This window comes from Phaenicophaeus curvirostris, chromosome Z (assembly GCF_032191515.1).
Source record: "Phaenicophaeus curvirostris isolate KB17595 chromosome Z, BPBGC_Pcur_1.0, whole genome shotgun sequence".
In the NCBI taxonomy this organism is placed as follows: Eukaryota; Metazoa; Chordata; class Aves; order Cuculiformes; family Cuculidae; genus Phaenicophaeus; species Phaenicophaeus curvirostris.
Window position 1 is genome coordinate 12,524,109 of NC_091431.1, and position 16,960 is coordinate 12,541,068.

At 40.3% G+C, this 16,960-nt stretch overlaps 1 protein-coding gene across 1 annotated transcript in view; it reads left to right on the forward strand.

Moving 5' to 3' along the window:
- Positions 1-11,510, forward strand: part of ATG10 (autophagy related 10) — an 86,714-nt gene extending 75,204 nt beyond the window's left edge. Inside the window, exons 5-7 of the mRNA XM_069880149.1 lie at positions 9,574-9,671; positions 9,950-10,069; positions 10,430-11,510. Coding sequence (XP_069736250.1) covers positions 9,574-9,671; positions 9,950-10,069; positions 10,430-10,442 — 231 coding nt within the window. The 3' untranslated portion in view covers positions 10,443-11,510. The remainder of the gene's footprint in view (positions 1-9,573; positions 9,672-9,949; positions 10,070-10,429) is intronic.
- The last annotated feature ends 5,450 nt before the right edge of the window (positions 11,511-16,960 follow it).

Sequence of the window (16,960 nt, forward strand, 5' to 3'; positions counted from 1 at the left end):
GAATCATCTGTTTATTTTCTTAGGAAAATGGCTGAGATGCCATTTCTTGACAATATAACTATGGTCCTGCCAATTTTAAATATAAAGTTTTCTTAAAGAATCCTAAATGCAAGTTACATGCCTGTAAGAAGTTTAAGCTTTAAAAACATAGTTTTGTCTGAGCGTCACCTAGTGCTTTGATTCGTCTTGTTCCTAAAATCAATAATTCCAACCTTATTCTTTATATGAATATAAAAATAAGTTTGTTTATAAACATATATATGTAAATATATCCCTAAAAATACATAGGTAGAAGCAGTGTTGGCTGTTCTTGATAGATGTTGTGCCTGTCCTGCATTACCTCTTAGTCATGCCTTTCAAGGATATTGTGTTAGCTATTAGATAACTTTTCAACAGAAAATAAAACTATGCTTTTTTAAAAAAAGGAATACCACCCCCTCAAAGCTGTGACTATTCTAGAATCAGGCAGATAAACTGATTTGTGGGATGAAATATGAAATTGATCTTGGTCATCTATTATATTTTATGTTCTGTAGTATCAAGTGTTACAATGATAAGTTAGCTCTGCACAAAAAATGCATACTCACATCTGATTTTGTGGCAGCTTTCTATGTTGTTATTGTTATCCTAGTTATAGAAATGATTTTAAATCTTTTTAATGCACCTGCAGTAGGAAGGGTCTGAAGGTGTAAGGTAAACTAAAGTAAAACTTCAGATTCAAACCCATTTCCATGTGCCACCTTCGAAAACACTATACTTCTTGCAAACCAGCTTTGTCTGTGGTTTTCTGACTTGCAGTGGGCATTGTACAAAAGAAGTAAAGCTGTCTTCAAAGATTGTGGATAGAGGCCTTGCTCCTGTTTTGGATCCACACTAACAGTTCTGGTAACTTTAAAAATGGAAAAGCAAGATTGATCGCATCAAATCATCGACATATTCAGCTGTCACATCCAGCAGAAGCTGCAGCTGTCAACATAAGTAGCAAGTCATGTGTGGTTGGTGTGTGTGGAGCATGGTGGTCACAGCTCTGTCCAAAGGAAAAGGCAGTTTTATTTCAACCTGTAATCCAGAGGCAGCCTTCAGGCTGTGATCAGCCAGGCTTAGTGACAGTAGCAAGGTTTTAAGACGTCCTTTATGAAAAGAATAGTTTGTGCCGTGAAGTGTTTGTTTCTCGAGAACCTGCGTTTCTACCTTCGCAGCCATGATGGATTTGAAACAGCAGGTACAAAGTGGTTGGTGTGGTTCTTACAGAAATTCTGGCTCTGTTATGTCCTTGTGTGTTTGTGTTGTAGGATCTGCCAAAGCAGCTCCATTCCTCTCAGAAAAGCTTAGCCGTTTGATTAATTGTCTCTTCAGTTTGGACTTAGACGGATAAGATCCAGCTTGGTTTTCTGCATGGGGATGGTGGTAGTAAAAGTATTAATAAAAACTTGTCACTAAAGATAGTTGGTAGGTCTTTAGAAAAACCTACCAGACAGAGGGAGCAGATACAGTAATTCATAAGGACATTGCAGCTGCTTGTCAGCAAAGAACTTAAGCATAAATCCAAATCCTTCTGAAGCCTTTTTCTTCAAAAAGAGGTTAAGTAATAACCAAAAAAATTTCTTTTTTTTATTCTTTGCACTTCTTTGTCTTGTCAGGGTCCCTTCAAGTTTGTTCTTGCTCAGTGCCATTGCAGATGTATATTGATTGCCTAGGAAAATGCAGGAGAACAGTGGCAGTTGCACTTTCATAGTCATTGCTCAGTATTCATTACAGACAGAAGTAGATTGTTTGATCATCAATGGTTTTAGCAGTAGAAGCGCTTTTCTTGGTTTTACAGTAAAGTTACAAAAACTTTCCTTAGTTATATCAGTAGGATAACTTGGTTTCTGCTTGTATTGAAAATAAGGTGACTATAAATATGTCACCTTTCCTGGTTAATAAAGTGTCCATGCCCACTAGGATAAATGGCTGTTTTGGAGTGGTTGACTTTAAAATTCCCTTTTGGAGTTGATGGCTATTACAGCAAGTGTGTTTCCTTTAACAGCCGTTTTACCCTCTCTGATCTTTTTTCAGTTGTGATTTTTCTGTAGCCAATATCAATCCTATTACTAAAATATTATTTTTATGAAGTGGCTGTATTAATAGAAAAGCTGTGACCTGTATCAATAGGATGGAGAAGCCTTACACAATTAGTATCCTAACAACAGCTTTATTACAATGATCTATACCTTCTATCAGGATGATAGAAGTTCCCTGTGCAATTACAATTCCTTAATGCTGCCTTTGTAACATCGTGATCCCATAGTAAACGAGTTTCTCTTGTAGTAATTCCATTATTAGAAGAAAGTCTTCTGTGAGGAGAATGGGAGGAAGAGAAGATTGGAACATTTTTCTCGTGACGACTGTTATTGTCCTCTTGCCTTTGCAAGCACTGTTACTGGTCTTTGTAAGCGCAATGTGCTTATACTCATCCGGCTTCACTGCTCAGGCTAGAAGTTTCCCTAGCCCTCGTTCATAAAATGTTACTCACTGTTTACACCCAGGCCTAAGCACATTATTCCTTTAACCTCAAGTTCAACACAGTTTAAGTTCTATGTGTACCCTGTTACTTTCTTGGTTGTGGGGGACACAGTCAGTCTGAAGAGTGAAATTTCATTGCTTTCTTTATAAATGAGTACAGTTACATTATTAAGTCTTATTGATGCATATAAAAATCAGGAATGCAAAGATTTTGTCCTGGTTGTGGTGTTTGATGGTAGTATCCTGCATGAAAGTTAAGCCACCGCTCCATGGACTTATTTTTGCAAAGCAACATCATGCAAAACTGGATTGGAAAAGAAGCAGTTTTGGGCACAAGTACTTCATGCTATTATAAATGGAGAGACCGTAAATGTTATGAGGGATGCTCAAAAGCAATTTATTCATAGAATCATAAAATTATGTAATGGTTTGTGTTGGGAGGAACCGTAAAGATCATCCAGTTCCAACCCCCCTGCCATGGGCAGGGGCATCTTACACTGGGTCAGGTTGCTCAAAGCCTCATCCAACCTGGTCCTGAACACCTCCATGGATGGAGCATCCACAGCTTCTTCAGGCAGGCTGTTCCCATGTCTCACTACACTCGCAGTAAAAAGTTTCTTCCTAATATCTAATCTGAATCTCCCACCTTTCACCTTTGAATTGCTGCCCTTTGTCCTATCCCCACACTCCCTGATAAAGAGCCCCTGCCCAGCTTTCTTGTAAGCCTCCTTTAAGTACTGGAGGGCTGCTATAAGATCTTCCCAGAACCTTCTATTTCATCTCTAGGCTCAACTCTCTCAAACCCATCTCAAACCCAAGTCTCTCAGCCTGTCCTCACAGGGTAGGTACTGCAGCCCTCTGACAATCTATGTGATCTCCTCTTGACTCACTTTAATGGGTCCATGTCCTTCCTGTGCAGAGGGCTCCAGAGCTGGACACAATATTCCAGGTGAGGTTTCGTAAGAGCAGAGTAGAGGAGCAGAAGCTGCTCCCTCAACCTGCTGGTCACAATTCTTTGGATGCAGCCCAGAATGCTGTTGGCTTTCTGGGCTGCAAGGGCACAGTGCCTGTTCATGTTGAGCTTCTCATCCACTAGGACCCCCAAGTCCTTCTCTTCAGGGCTACTCTCAATCCATTCTCTGCCCAGCCTGTAATTCTGTTTGGGATTGACCCAAGCCAGATGCAGGACTGTTTGCTTGGTCTTGCTGACCTTTGTGAGGTTTGTGCAAGCCCACCTCTCAAGCCTGTCCAGGTCCCTCTGGGTGGCATCCCTTCCCTCCAGTGTGTTGACCATGCCACACAGCGTGGTGCTGTCACCAAACTTACTGAGGGTGCACTCAGTCCCACTGTGTATGTCTGTGACAAAGTTAAATCTAACACAGGTCCCAGTATCAATCTGCAGAATGCCACTCGTCACTGGTCTTGAACCTTGAGCCATTGACTACAACTCTTGGGAGTGTGACCATCCAGCCAATTTCTTATCCACTGAGTGGTCCATCTGCCAAATCCTTATCTTTCCAATTTGTTGACCATAATATTGTGCAGGACAGTGGGAAATGCTTTGCACAAGTCCAGGTAGATGATGTTAGTTACGCTTCCCTGTCCACCAATACTGTAACCCCATTGTAGGAGGCCATGAAATTTGTCAGGCAGGATTTGTGCTTGGTGAAGCCATGTTGATTGTCACCAATAACCTTCTTCTTCTCCATGTGCCTCAGCAGAGTTTCCAGGAGGATCTGTTCCATGATCTTGCCAAGCACAGAGCTGAGACTGACTGGCCTGTAGTTCCCCAGGTCTTCCTTTTCTCCTTTTGTGAAAATGGGAGTCATGTTTCCCCTTTTCCAGTCAGTGGGAACTTCAGTGGATTGTCATCACTTCTCAAATACAATGGATAGTGGCTTAGCAACTTTGTCCACCAGTTTCCAGAGGACCTGCAGATGCATCTCATCAGGTCCCATGCACTTGTGCACCTTCAGGTTCCTTAGACTGAGACTCTCTCACAGTGGGCAGTTCTCCCAGTCTCCCATCCTCCTAGTCTTTGCCTTTGCTTTCTGCAGTTTGGGGTATGTGGCTTGAGCCCTTGCCAGCAAAGACTGAAACAAAAAAGTGGTTGAGCATATCAGCCTTCTTAATATCCTGGGAAACCAGGTCTCCCATTTCCTTCTGGAGGAGGCCTGTATTCTCCCTAATCTTCCTTTAATCACTGACATACCTGTAGAAGCTTTTCTTTATTCCTTGACACCCTTGGCCTTTTTGCACCAAACTGAAAAATCTGCTGCTCAACTGAAATGTTTTTCAGTCCTCCAGGAACCTGTAGTATTCAGTTTTTTGTTCTTGTTGCTGAGGGCTCAGGCATGCTAAATAACATAAACTTCACTGGAAGAGGTTTGAGCTCACCCGTTTCACCTTTCAGTCAGGGCAGCTCAGTGCCTGTGCATGGATGGTTAATAGCAGCTCAGCTAGTGTATAGTAAGATATCGTGCTTCCAGTGCTCAGTCACACTCTTCAGCAGCGCTCCTTGACAAAACTACGTTAATTTTCAAACTACCCGATGAAGGACTGTGTGTCTTTCATCCGTATATCTCTTCCACGATTTTGTATGGGGGCAATTGAGGTAACAGCTACAAAACCGGGCACAGAACATGTTTACAAATCTTTCTAGAAGCCACCTACTAAAGAGGTCTTTCTACAGAATTAAATGACGCAAGATTTGGAGCTTTCAAATGCAATGGAGTAAAAAATTTATTTCCTATGAAAGCTGGGTAAGACTCAGAGGCATATGCAGATGTCTCATGGCCTCAGTGTGCAGTGCTGAACAGAAAGATCAGCCTCAGGGATAGGCAGATACAAGATTATAGAGAAATACAAAAAAAATAATGCTGTTGATTTAAAATAAAATGGGTGTCAGCGTATTACTGTCCAGAAGAGTTGTGGAAAATCTGGGAATGAGTTCTTGCTGTACAATGTCAGTGAGTAACTGTGAGGATTTATGTGAAAATCTCATACACTTTCTAAAATTCATTGCATGTGACTGATTGGAAAAAGATGAATTGTCAACTAAAAGTGGGAAGACTCTGTTATACTATTTAAAGTGGGGGTTTTCGCATGACAGCCTGGTAGGACTTTATATTTTTCATGTAAATGGTTCACGGATCAGGCTAACTGAAAGCTAGTATTGCTGTCCTAATATTTTGCTCAGGATACATTTCACTCCATGTGGGTGATTGTCATTCCACTGGATGGCTGTAGCAGGTAGTAAATACGCTCATGAAGCTGATGCAGCACAAATTTTCATTCATTCTCACATTTCTAATGTTGTTTGAGAAGGACTTAGGATTCATCGTACTGCAGATGCACAGCGGTCTCTCAGAGCTTGCCATGATCATCCAATGTGCAAGTTCCCTGCTTTTCCTGACTTCAGAGCTGACCTGCAGGGACTGGTGACAAGAGAAGCCACCTTCCTCAGTTCTGGATTCATCCGTAGTGACTACCAGCAAGGGCACTAATTAATGGTGCTTAGACTGTGCAAAACCTAACAATTCCATATACAGCCATTGTACAGTAATGAGTTCTAGCAACCGCCAGACCAGGCCACATCGGACTGGTGACCTAGCAATGAAAAGGCTCTGTAGCCCATTACTAATACTGAAATTTTTCAGGGCATTGATAACTCCTGTATTTTTATTGGCAGCTGTCTGGTATTTCCTCCTCAGAGCTGCTGTGCCAGTGATTTAACCTTGAGTGTACATTAAAGCTTTGTGGGGATGCCATTATGTACAGGATTGGAAATTTAGGATTTGACTGAATCAGATTTGATGCTCTCAAGAGTGTTTTCCCTGGTGTTCAATAGCTCTTCTTCCCTGTCTCAGCCATTTCCATTTTTAGAGGCTCCTGCTTAATGGGTCTTGGCTCAGGATTTCTTATGCTTTTGTGTTTTCTCCTGTCAGTATGTGGCATATTACTGTCTTTCAGGTTCTGAATAAACAGTATGTCATTCTTGCAATTTCATCCCTTTTGTCTGGGCTAAGAAAGGTACACACAGCAAGTTTATTGAAAACATCCCACCTTGAGTATAGCTATTTTGCATGTCTTCATGTCTGTGGACTTTCAGTGCTGAAGGATCTGTGTAAGAATGAACTCCAGCTTCCGGGCTTAGAAGTAAACAAATAAGTGATAGTGCTCAGTTTTTAAAAATAGCCTGCTAAAGGGAAACCGAAGCAGCTCTTCCTGAATGTATAGACATGCAGCTTCAATGTGCATGCTGTTCTCAGAGCCCTGCCAAGGAGCAGCAGGAGTTTAACTAAAGCTCTGGGTCATTTAATTGTTGCCATTTGAAATTCTCTGGATTAGAGTGAGATTTACACTACTCTGACACAGCTGTTACTTCAGGACATGTATGAAGCAATCCTTGATAATCAAAGAACAAGGAGACAGGTGAAGATGACGGTTTGACTAACCAAGTGTCCTCAGAACCTTCCTATCTACCCAGAAGTTTGTGGCTGAGTCCTGTAGTGAAAACTTCTCCCTTTACATCTACTGGATCCAGAGGTGAAGAAAGAGTCTTTCCATCCATTCAAGAAGAATGGAGGAGAGATGGCAGAGGATTCAGAGTGTGAACATTTTTCACCTCTATCACACGCTCCTGCATCACAGATCAATGCCCAGAGAGGTTGGGACCAAGGATGTTACCCTTTTTTAAAAACAAGTAGCAATGCACTCTGCTTTTTCATATGCACATCTAATTGCTAGAGTTTGGGAGGTTTTTCAGTGTCTTTCTGTCACGTTGTAAGAAGAGGAAAGACTAAAAGAAGAAAGATGTAGAATGTAAATTTACTAACCTATTTTAAAAAAAAAATAGAGTCTGCCTCCCATTTGTCACTCACTGGTCATTCGCTGAAGCAAGAAATGCAGTATGGAATCAAATACCAGGTGACAGGATGGTTCCAAATGACTTCAAGCTGAATATTCAGCTTTGAGAAAAATCTTTATGCCTTGTTCAGAGTGCTAAGTCGTTTAAAGCCCAGATTATCTGATAGTGTTCTTTTTGGGAGTGTGTGCTACCTCTTCATGCTCTTTCTTTGTGTAAGGGAGATTTTTTCATTGCTTAATAATTTTGTAAATATTAACTATCTTTTTTTTTTTTTTTTGCTATCTTTGGGGAATAACATTGGCACAATCCAGGTATTTTCCAGAATTATTTGGAGACTTAAGGTGGTTTAAGCTAGTGGATAATGAGAAAGATTTTTTTAATTCAAACTACCAATTTTCTCAATAAAAATGGCATCAGTTCACTTTTACTAACAGCAGATGGTAGCATTCTTGTGCAAGTTATCTGTTTGGACTGCAGTGTAAAAGAACACTTTCTCAACATAACTTTTTGTGATTTTTTGAAGCTGCTGGAAGTTTTTTTTTAAGTTCTCTTAGATATTAAATGATTGATCCTCATGAGTACGTTTTCAGCATAAGAGCCAGTGTCCTTCAGCTGTTGGAGAGCCTGTTTAATATAATAGATTATGTCCTGTTTGCTGAACATGTCAGGCTAGGATTTGTTTTCTGTTTCTAGGCAAGGGAAGAAAGAGTTTTTCCTGTGTATCAGGAAGACTTTTTGAGCATCTTCTCTTCAGTGCAGGCAATTTACTAAACACTGAGGTAAAATACCATGACAGAACTGAGGGAATCTGGCTACAACTGTATAGTCTTGGACAAGGGAAAGCTATATCAGATCATAAATTTAGTGTTTCTTCTTCTTTGCCATTGAGAAACACAAGAACCACAAGAAGCACACCTAAGGAAAAGGATCTTTACCCAGGATAAAATACCTATAGTGTGAATTCTTGTAGTCAGTTGCTGCTGTGGCTCTGGTGAGTGAACCAGGCTTACATGGCTGAATGGGGAAAACTGGTGTTCAGGGGTGGTGTTGCTTTTGCTTTCTCCATCATGGTCCATGCCTTCTCCTATGTGCTTCTTGGCTTTAGCAGAGTCCTGGACTTAGCAACATCTAACCACATTCTGTGCTAGGCTCTAAACAGGCATTTTATATTTGACATCTTTCTTGTCTGGAATCCCTTTCTAGCCATTCTCTGCTGTGCTGTTATGCCCCTTATTGCACCTCGGGATGAGGTAGGATTTGTTTATTTTGGTGGAGAATTAGTAGCAGTGACCTCAGCAGCATTAAAGGAAAATAATTTCCCTGGGGCATGGTGCATGAGACAGTCAGATATGCTGATCTTGTGGTATCACCCACGTAAAAGCTGATGAGATCACTGTTATGGCTTTGCATTGAGTTCAGCTCTGATTAATTCAGAACATGTATTCTGTTTGAGTGCTGGCTGGAGATGAAAATGAAAGCTTTATGGAGCACTGGATTGAGTGAGTTTTCGTCAGCGCTTTGTGCAGTGCAATGGTGTAGAGGTACAGACAGCCTTATCGTGTTGTAGGCAGCGTGTCTGAATGCAAGCTTAACTGTCACTAAATTATTTTCTTTTTTCCATCAGGACAGCCTTGACTGGTCTTCTTGAAGAAGACACATTTAAGGACATTTTTGGGTAGAATACCCTCAAATAAGGATATGCCACCTAGTGGAAGTTAAAGCCACTTCAAAGGTTCTTCCTTTCATCTTGCTCAGAGGCTCCAAATTAAACTGTTTACTTGCTAGCACCACTTTGAGAAGACACAAGGATAGTGAATCAAGGTTCTTACAGAGCTTTCCCATGGAGCAGATTTCTTTTATGTATTACATTTGAATGGATAGTTGCTTACATGGTACCTTTGCCTACTTGCATTCAGACAATGCTGATGCAGGAACTTGAGTTAATTTTGAAAAACATTATATTTTAACTAAAATGGCAGCATTGCCTGGTTGGTGACCTTCTTTGCTTTATAATGTAGGAGAATGTGGTCTCAGGTATTAATTAGTCAATGACTATCAGAAGAAGAGCAATGTGGGTTAGATTCTGAAATGAGAGAAGTTGCATCACTGATTAATTGGCCCCTGCTTTGTCTTTTCCAAATGAAAATGGTGTCTTTTCTGTTTTCTTGCATAATAAAGCAACTTCTATTACCTTTCAGGAGCACCCCTTACTTGGGCAACCGTTTTTTGTTCTGCATCCCTGCCGGACTAATGAATTCATGTCTTCTATACTGACTGATTCGCAGAAACAGAACAGGTGAGAAACAGTACTGTGCCTTGCAAGGCTGTATGCCGTGCTGATAAAGTAAATCAGCTGGAAAGTGAAAATGGTCAAAACAACTTCCTCGGTCCAAACAGAATAAGATTCCAGATTGTCACCTAAGGGCTGAAAGTTAAAATACCCTTGATATAGATAAAGTGAAAGAATCGCCCCATCTGAAATTATTTTATGACTGTATAGTGTGTCTGCAGTGCAGAAAAGGTTGAGATAATATTCTAATGGTGCTTTTTTTGTTGGTTTTTTTTTCCCCCTAGACACACAAATTACGTTATATTATGGCTCAGTATTGTAGGCCCAGTTGTGGGTCTAAATCTGCCCCTGAGTTATGCACAAATAGCACCTGAGCAGAATACAAATGCTGATTCAGTTGAAAGGTAAGAGAAAATGAAATCACCTATTTTCTCTCCCATCCTCCTATGAAATTAAAAAGATCACGTGGATGGCCTGCAAAAACCCCATTATCTTCTCCTTTGAAGCTCCTGGTTCACTTTGTTTAGGACTCACCTGTTGATACTTTGCTTACATAGCTCCCTTATTGATTTATTTACTTTGCAATGAAAATTTGTGTTGAGAGAGATGTGCTTGACTGTTGGAAGCTCCCTGCTGTCTTGGAGTCTTTCTAAAGTGTTTAAAAGCATTTTATGGTGGGCCCTCCGCCATGTGGTTGGTGGTATGATCTGGCATAACTTTGCTAAAATTATTTAACTTCTCTTAATTCTGTTTGATGTCTCCAGACCTCTGAGCTGAAGGACAGATGGCAGCCGTAGTAAAGCTGCTGCAGACTTACCCAGTGATGAAATCAAACGGACGAATGTGGAAAGATTCATGCCACTTTCTTTGGCAAGAGCTTTCCTGGTTGCAGCAGAAGACCTAAGAGTTGGCTGTGGTTGTGACAACAACTCTCAAGGATTGCCAGGAGCTGAACTCTATTTCGATTACACTGACTATTTGAAGTCACTCACTTCCTACCTCTGTTTTACTGTGGTTGTGGCCTTAGTAATGCTGCACACAAATGCACAAGCCTGTGGTTCCTTGAAACAGAGATGCTGGGTGTGGAGCTGTTAAACGTCTCTACTAAAAATCATCTCTTTAGAAAATCAGCACCATCTGTGAGGATATGTACAGCAAAATACTTGTAGGATATGGTTTAAGTTTGTGATAAGCAGTGTGTGGGCTGAGACTACTTCATTTAGGGACAACCCTCTGACCACCTTCTCTCTCCACCACAGCCCGATGCATGAACCATCCTTGTGTTCCATACCACACACAGAATATCTAATCCAAAAACTGACTAATACTTTGCTGAGAATATTTTGTGTGTGTCATGCTTCAGGGAACAGACAGAATCAGGGCTGTAGACGAACGGAATACTTACAGTCTACATTTGACTGAGTATGCGGAGTTCTAGAGTTCGAGATGTCTTGTGCTATTTTATGAGAACATCTGGCTTTTCTGTGCCTCACTGCCTCCAAAAGAAGCTTTGCCATACTCTGTGGTAGTTACTGTTATAGTCAATTAGTATTTCTCATTGTACTAGTAGTTGTTCACAGGTTTGGTCCTTATTCTGCAGTCTTTATACATGCCCACCCTGACAGCTGTTGAATTTTGGGCAAGTAGAAAATGCATAGTAGTGCAATCAGTGAAAAACAGATTAGAATTAACTTCCATACAAATCAGCTTGGATTCCTTCCCAATCACGTTCTATTTACAGTGTAAACCAAACCACAAGTCCCAAGCAGTTGAGATGGAATTACAAATTGTACTTCATATGCTCAGCAATATGTCACTTGAGTCCAGAGTCCAGTGTATGCCACATGAGAGCTGTAAATGTGAAATGCATCAGGTTTCAGATTCTGTATTTTCAGGTATTTTAATTGGTTTCATACTCTTAATTTGCATCATATCTTATTGGTGGATTAAGACAGTGCAGTCTTTAAAACTCCATTGGTGCAGAATGTTTTGTCAGCCGTTTGGAATTAGTAGTGAAAGCACATAATTTGTCCCATTCTGGCTCATGACAACCTGAAAAGCCACTTTTCCGTGTAAGATCTATAAAATAAGGCTTTCCTTTCATGTACCATGACAATAGTTACATTGTCTTTTTTAACACTTCCAGTAACATATGCTTGATAATTGTGTCTGTAGCCCATTTTTGAGCTTAAGGGAGACTTAACATAGAAGAAAAAAAAAGCCGTAACAGATAGCAGGAGTTTTAAGAGCTGTTCATTCCTGCTCCTTGATTTTCATTTTTGTCACACTGGGATGGAAGAGTAAAAGCATTCAGCCCTCCTCAGCCGCTCTGTATTGCTAAGCAGCTCTCTGTCAGCTTCTCCTGCTTCTGTCCAGTGTGTTGACGTACTCACACTGTGCTGGCTGGCCCTTGGGACCTTTATTCCCAATATAACCTAGAACTGGCCTCACATATCATTATTTAAACAAAGGTCTGAATTAGCTCCTGCTGACCTTAGGATCAGGGAAATGGAAAGGATTGATGGAGTCGTTCCCTATAAACCATCAGCACTAAATGCTGCATCATCATATCTGAGGATCAGTTATGCTTATTTTCCCAAAGCATCACAGCTGTTAGCTGGTGCTGCACTGAGGGCTGAATATACAGAAGAAATTCCACTTTTAGAGAATAAAATAATAAAATGCCATCTTGAGTACAGAGTGGTTTTAGAATAAAGCTGAAATGCTGGTTTTAGCATTAACATATACTGGACAAGAACTGTAAAGGAGAAAAGTCTGGCACAACTTGGAGTCTTATTTTCAGTAGTAGCTGTTAGACCTTGAGAAGGTTCAGCTGCTAAGATGCTGCTGTGCAGAATTTACAAGTACATTTTCATAGACGTTTCTTGGAACCCAGCCCTTCTTGTTTATGTCTTGGAAGCAGAAACTCTAGTAAAAATTTTATTCATAATAAGATTTGGCCAGTTGGATTTCTTCACTGTAGGCAAAACTTCTTATTGGAAGTCTGTGAAGTATCACTGCACTACTCAGAATATCAACATCTCCTCTGTGTGACACTCTGTGTCAGACTGTAATTTACAGGTTGTAATTACAGATGGAAGAAAACAAATGTGAAATAAGTCTGGGAGAACATACTTCAGTCACTATCTCCGCTCCATCAGCCTTCCATTGCACCTTCATCTTTTTTTTTTTTCAAGAATTGCCAGAAAAGTGGAATTTGTTTGTAAATAAAAAATAAAACTTTTGGGTTTTTTTACATAGAGGAATTCTTAATGCTCGTTACTTTCTACATTATTTATCATTTGCAAACAAATAGTGTTTTTTTGGACAGGGCATTGCACATTGTACCAGACCTAAGATTTCCTCTGTCAGAGACAACCCTAGGCACTTATCTAATGATGGCTGCAGACAGCAGGATACTGCTTTGTTACTGTCCTGGCAGGCATGCTCTAACTCCTGTATGTCCTCTCCCCAGCAGTCGCTCCACCACCTAGTTATCTTACAGCCATACATTCAATTGGATGAACGCTCAAGTTGTTCCCAGTTCCTGAAACTGTCTCTGTCTTGCTTCTTTCCTGCTGCTGATGCCCCTGCAAATTCCTCTGCAGTACCTTGACCCTGTTCCCACAGTTACTGAGCCACAATGATAATAATGGGGAGCATGAAATGGATAAGCAAAATGACAGTTCCCCTGACCTGCTACAGTCCCCAACGGTTTAACAACATAAACAGCAAAGTAGCAAGAGCAGAGTCATCATCATTGGTGTCAGTGTTTCCCTGAAATTTGTCCAGAATATCACAAGACAAAAATTCAGCTCAGTTAATACAAATACACTAGGCTTAGATTGAGAAACAAATGTGGGATAACAAATATTTTGGATCAAGGGGAGATTTAATCCTGTTTAGATATCTGCTTTCTAGTGGCTTAAGTGGGAGGTAGTCATCTAATTTCCTGTTTATATCTGTGCATTTAATGACCTATAGGATATTTTACACAGAATGTTTATGTACGGAAATCCTATTTTATTTCAAAATCAAGTTACTTGCAGCATTATTTTCTGATTTTATTTAGGGAATCTATTGGAGATTCTTAGATCTAAACTTGTGTTTTGGCCGCAGACTTTGGCTGCGTGTCTTATGCAGCCTACCGAAAAAGAAAATTTCCAGTACCAAACAGTTTTGTGAATTTGCTCAGTCATTCATCCTTGCTAATCTGGGAAGACATATTGAGGACCATTGCTTCTGGGGACTTCTTTTTAAGAGAACTGATTCATTCCTGCCCTTCGTGACAAGAATCAGCAAGAAGAATGAATTTTACATGTTCAGCTGAGCCAAAAATATGCTTTTCTTTGGAATGTAATTGCTACCTACATAATCCCTCATTTGTGTCAGCACGATCAGGTTAGAGTTTAACCCCCATCTGGTCTGCCAGAAGGTTTGTAGTTGGTTGGTTTTGGTTACTGAGATAAACATTCCTTCTTTCAAATTGCATGCTTGTTATCACAACTGTAAATGTTGAGCTAGTTAATTAGACCTGAATATAGTCAAGTAATCAATATCAATTCTTGTTGCAACTACATTAATTTCAGCAAAGCTTTTTCAGTAACTCTTTTTTTCCCATTTGCCATGACTCTAATTTAATGAGCTTCTTTGGACATCTATATTTGTGTTGCATAGCACTTCAGTTCCAGCACAAAGAAAAGTGATCGCTCTTTCCTCTGAATAGTGAAGTTACAACTATTTCCTGCAAAACACTTCATTCTAGAGAACAATGTCTGTAAGAGTATCTGTGCATTTTTAGTCACATGCGGGCTTTTAAAAGTGTTTCAGAGAGTTTAGAACATTTGTTAGCCATATGTTTTTACTGTCTAGAATAAAAAAAAAGTGTATCTGAAGTTCATTAGCTGCAAAACTGCCACGTAAATTCACTGCAGCTTTAATTCCAAAATTTCAAAAGCCAGGCTGACAAAGAGGTATTCCAGGGGAGTAGCCCCAAAGAGAGTAACTGTGTATTGAGTGCTTGGGAAGAATTTGGAAGGTGTCACTCCAGTTATCTTTATATCCTGGATTTCATTATATTCTTAAAAATTGTTGCATCACAAGGAAGCTTTCATTTCACCCCATCAGAGCTTGTTGCAATAGTCACCTACTGAAGATGAATTTCAGCTTACAGAGAGAGAAGAGTTTACTGCTGTATTTGAAAAGAGAATGTTTTTACAGAACCTTGCCTTGAATGTCTTTTTCCTCAAGCCTGCTAGAAAAGAAGGCATTTTCTTGTAGTATTATTTTTCAGTAATGTTGTCAGTACAGCAGGCTGAAAGACACAGTGCTGTCTGAAGAGATTAGGCTGTGTGCTTTGTGCACTGCCGGGTTCAGCAGACGTTCTCTATTAGCCTCAGCAGCAGAGGCCAGATGGAGTAAGACACTCTTCAGGTGCTTCCTTTCTCCACCTTTCTGCCCAGGATTAGGTTATAGAAAAGAATTCCATGAAGGGGATTTTAACCAGCACTCATCTACATCACCAGGAACAAGTCCCCATGTCTCTTTTGGAATACATCACCTTATAATTCTAGAAACTAGCCTTACTGATTTTTGTTTCTGTAGAGCAAGCACCAAAGTTGATGGCACCCTCCTTCCAGGCACAGGCAGAGCCCACAGCAGGGAAAAACATGGGCTGAGCCTATGTGGAAAAAGATGTGGCAAGCTGTGGAAATGAAATAGTTTTTTCCTTTGCACCTGATGCAAATAGAACTCCTGAACTGAATCTTCATGGATTCAAGCTGGGCCTCACTCCATCAGGCACTGATTGCTTCTATGGGATTTGTAAAGTTAGTTCTCTGGCATCCAGCAGACAGGTATTGTTAGCTTCTTATCATCAGCCAAGTCTTTTAATATTTTCACATGCTTTGCCTAATGAATTAGAGACATGGACTGCTGTCTTGCGCTGGTCAGTTCCCTGATGTCTATGAATACCCTTTTGTTAGAGAGGATTTGGCTTGTGTAACACACAGTTTCAGTGCTTCTTCATTAGGCTTAAAACCCTTCTAACAGTGACTTGGTGGTGAGGTTTGGCTTGTCTCATTTTCCTTTGACTTCTTTCTACAGTGCAAAGATGTCACAAGTTATTCCTGGGCACCAACAGAATCCACAGACACACTTGTAGAAGAATCCTGCTGCCCAAGCGTTGATTAGTTGTTATGTGCTAAACATGCTTGTAAAACAAATAATGAAATACAACTCAAATTGTGCAAATAGTTTTAGTAACATTGTGCTTTACTTGTCCTGCTTCCAGTTCTGCATGTTCTCCTACCCTTGGTAATTCTTATCATCGCTTCACCTTAATAGCAGACTCACCTCTGCTACACTGCAAGATGTTTAAAAACCAAAGCAAAATAAGCCCAAATTCAACCAAACCTGTATAATATACACATGCTTGATGAAGTGATAAGCACCTGTGTTATTCTCATCCACATTTTTGATCTAACAAGATTTCAGGTAAATTTATTCTGTAAGCTCTTGTGCTTCTATTCAGCTTTTAGCCACCATTTAGATACACAAAAGCAACAAGGCAGAAAGTATCGAGATTTCTTAACACTGAATCAGGTAAAGGCTAAATTCCCCATTTTCAAGATTTCCTCTGCTGAAGTCAACGTAAACAACGTTTCAGCTTACACCTTTTATGTTTGAGCTTTTCCCCTCATTGTACTGACAGCAACATCTAGTGGCAAGATTACCTCATGACAATGCCCTACTTCTGGAAACTGCTCTACCTCCATTTACCGCCAGGTAAACCTTCGTCTCCTCTACTGCCAGACTGACTTTAAGGATTTGAAAAGAATTTGAACTCCGAGGCCTTCGGGGGTTCAAAGGAGCATCACTGGCAGCCCTACTCCTAATTTTTGCTATTCAAGAAAAACAAATCAAAATAACAAAACCAGATGGACTCAGTTTGCTGTAAATACAAACCCCAAAGCTGCTGATTTTCTTAGTCGAAGTAATGTATCTCCTGTAGAAATTGAGCTGGAATCCTAACGCTAGCAGTTGTGTCGGATAACACTGGATATATAAGCCCATGATTTCTATATTAAACAAGCTGGCTGGGATTTGTCTTTCCCACCAGGAACTGATGTCACAGGTGCAAGCAGTGAGTCACAGTTCAGCATTCAGGTTCACTCATCCAGTAGCTTCCAGTCTTACTGTAATCGAGGACCACCTGAAAAGAATGGTGACTTTCTAGCTGTTTTACATGTAGTTGTGTACCAGATTTCTCTCACATGTATTCCTGCAGTTGGTTT